The 2678-nt window shown below is 42.6% G+C and overlaps 1 protein-coding gene across 1 annotated transcript; it reads right to left on the reverse strand.

The window, feature by feature from the left end:
* Positions 1–1009: 1009 nt before the first annotated feature.
* Positions 1010–1957, reverse strand: LOC117350510 (olfactory receptor 4S2-like). The gene has a single exon (XM_033924806.1). The coding sequence runs from the start codon at positions 1847–1849 to the stop codon at positions 1010–1012; it is 840 nt and encodes a 279-aa protein (XP_033780697.1). The 5' UTR covers positions 1850–1957.
* Positions 1958–2678: the final 721 nt, after the last annotated feature.

Below are 2678 nucleotides of genomic sequence, written 5' to 3' on the forward strand. Positions count from 1 at the left end.
TGCCTAATTTAGGTGCAAGAATTTATTCCAGGAATTTATTCCGGAAGAATGCTAGCAAAAATAAACAAGTGTAAAGTTGACAACAAGAGGTGACTACATTAAATAATCCAAAACACGAAATAAATCTAGTTTAGACACAGACATCAAATTCAGACATTACTATTGAACCCCTAATTACAATCCCATTCCTAAGAATATATAATAATAGGTATCACTATCCTGTTCAACTTCTATATGGTACGCCCTCACCTGGAATACTGCGTCCAGCACTGGTCGCCGTACATGAAGAAGGACACGGTGCTACTTGAAAGGGTCCAGAGAAGAACAATTAAATTGGTTAAGGGGTTAGAGGAGTTGCCGTACAGTGAGAGATTAGGGAAGCTGGGCCTCTTCTTCCTTGAAAAGAGGAGACTGAGAGGAGACATGATCGAAACATTCAAGATAATGAAGGGAATAGACTTAGTAGATAAAGAAAGGTTGTTCACCCTATCCAAGGTAGGGAGCACGAGAGGGCACCCTCTAAAGTTAAAAGGGGATAGATTCTGAAATGTAAGGAAGTTCTTCACCCAGAGAGTGGTAGAGAACTGGAATGCTCTTCTGGACTCTGTTATAAGGGAAAAGACCCTCCAGGGATTCAAAACAAGGTTGGGCAAGTTCTTGCTGAACCAGAACAAACGCAGGTAGGGCTGATCTCGGTTAGGGCACAGGTCTTTGATCTGGGGGCCGCCGCATGAGCGGACTGCTGGGTGTGATGGACCACCGGTCTGACCCAGCAGTGGCAATTCTTATGTTCTTATATGATACCATAGAAAGGACTCCAGTTGAGTTACATCAACAATAACAATTATGACTATTCTGATAAGACACAAAAATTTGGAAGAAAATAACTATGACTTTGGGGTTTATCAAAATTTATTTCAAAAGAGATTCTATTTAGAAAATTAATCAAGGGAAAAATAATCTGAATTTTATTGAGTAGATGAAAGAACATACATGAGAACAAATGGTTTTACATCCCCAGAAAAGACACTTTCCTACCGTTCAACTTCTTCATGGCACTTTTCACCTTCTCGTTTCTGAGAGTATAAATGAAGGGATTTAACCAAGGGGTCACGATGGTGTAAAAAACAGATATCAGCTGGTCACCTGAAAATGTCACTGGGGGTCTCATGTAGATAAAGACACAGGGGCCAAAAAACACAGTGACCACCATGAGGTGGGCGGCACAGGTAGAGAAGGCTTTCTGCTTTCCCTCAGTCGAGCGAATTTTTAAGATAGTGGAGATGATGTATGCATAAGATATAAACACAACCAAGAAACAACCAAGGGTTAAGGTCCCACTGTTGACCATATCTGCAGTTTCACTGATAATGGTACTAGAGCACGCTAACAAAGATAAGGGGTGGGAGTCACAATAGAAATGGTTTATCTCATTAGGACCACAGAAGGGCAGCTGAGCTACTGGAAATGTCTGTGCACAGGCATGAATGAAGCCACCTACCCACGTGGAAACCACCAACAGGAAACAAGCTTGTCTGTTCATTATTGTGGTATAACGCAAAGGATTGCAAATGGCAACATAGCGGTCATAAGCCATCAGGGTCAGGTGAAGGCATTCTGTCCCCCCAATGAAATGAAAGAAAAACAACTGAGTAATACACTCATTGAAAGAGATGGTTTTCCTTGGCCAAAGAAAGTGAATGAGGGATCTGGGGACGGTGACTGTAGAAAAGGTCAAATCTAAGAAAGAGAGGTTGCTGAGGAAGAAATACATGGGCGTGTGCAGTTGAGAGTCCACATATATGGTCATCATAATGAGAAGATTCCCAGTTACAGCGAGCAAATACATCACTAGAAACAGCACAAAAAATGCGATCTGCAAGTTTGGATTTCTAGAAAGTCCGAGGAGGATGAATTGGGTGACTCTGGTTTCATTCCTGACTCCCGTTGATTGGAGTTCTTCACCTATAGGGAAACAGAAACAGAAGACATACAGAAAATGTTAAAATGAGACCGTGATCGTTAATATTCTTTAGCAGGACTTCTTGAGTTGTTGGTCTAATACTTGTCAGAACTAGGCTAAAAAGAAACTTTTTAAGAGATTACCTTTACAACTTGACTACCTTTCTATAATAGATTCTTCTAGAATCTCTTGTATCTTATATGTTTCTCTTCAGCAGATGAAAAATTCTATTGAGCAGGGACTGTCTCTCTTACGTCTATTCAGTGCTGCATATACCTGGCAGTGTTATAAAAATGATAAATAGTCGCGAGGAATTAAACTGTTAGACATCTTAGCCTGTCACGTTCTGTCTTCTAATCTATTCTCTTTTCAACTGAAATACAGCTTTGCATGCTCAAGACAAACTCATTGGCTCCCCAAACGTAACCTTGCTCCACAAATAGATTTTGCTGCTCAGATACTCTTATCCCCCTAGTGTGCCACAGCAGATTCGAGGTGTGACCCGAAGAGGCCCCGGTAAGGGGGAGAGGCACCAGTGCAGGCTGACTGCTTATAGGAAGTGCCTCTCACGGCGAGAGGCATTCCTGTAGGCAGTCAGCCGGCACTGACGACTTTCCTCCTCCTCTCCCCGTACCTCCCCTCCTCCAGGATCCCCCCACCAAAGCAACAGGTTCAGGGTCACAGCCAGATGGACATCCGTGCAAGTGATGCGCGT

The sequence above is a fragment of the Geotrypetes seraphini genome, chromosome 16 (assembly GCF_902459505.1).
Source record: "Geotrypetes seraphini chromosome 16, aGeoSer1.1, whole genome shotgun sequence".
NCBI lineage: Eukaryota > Metazoa > Chordata > Amphibia > Gymnophiona > Dermophiidae > Geotrypetes > Geotrypetes seraphini.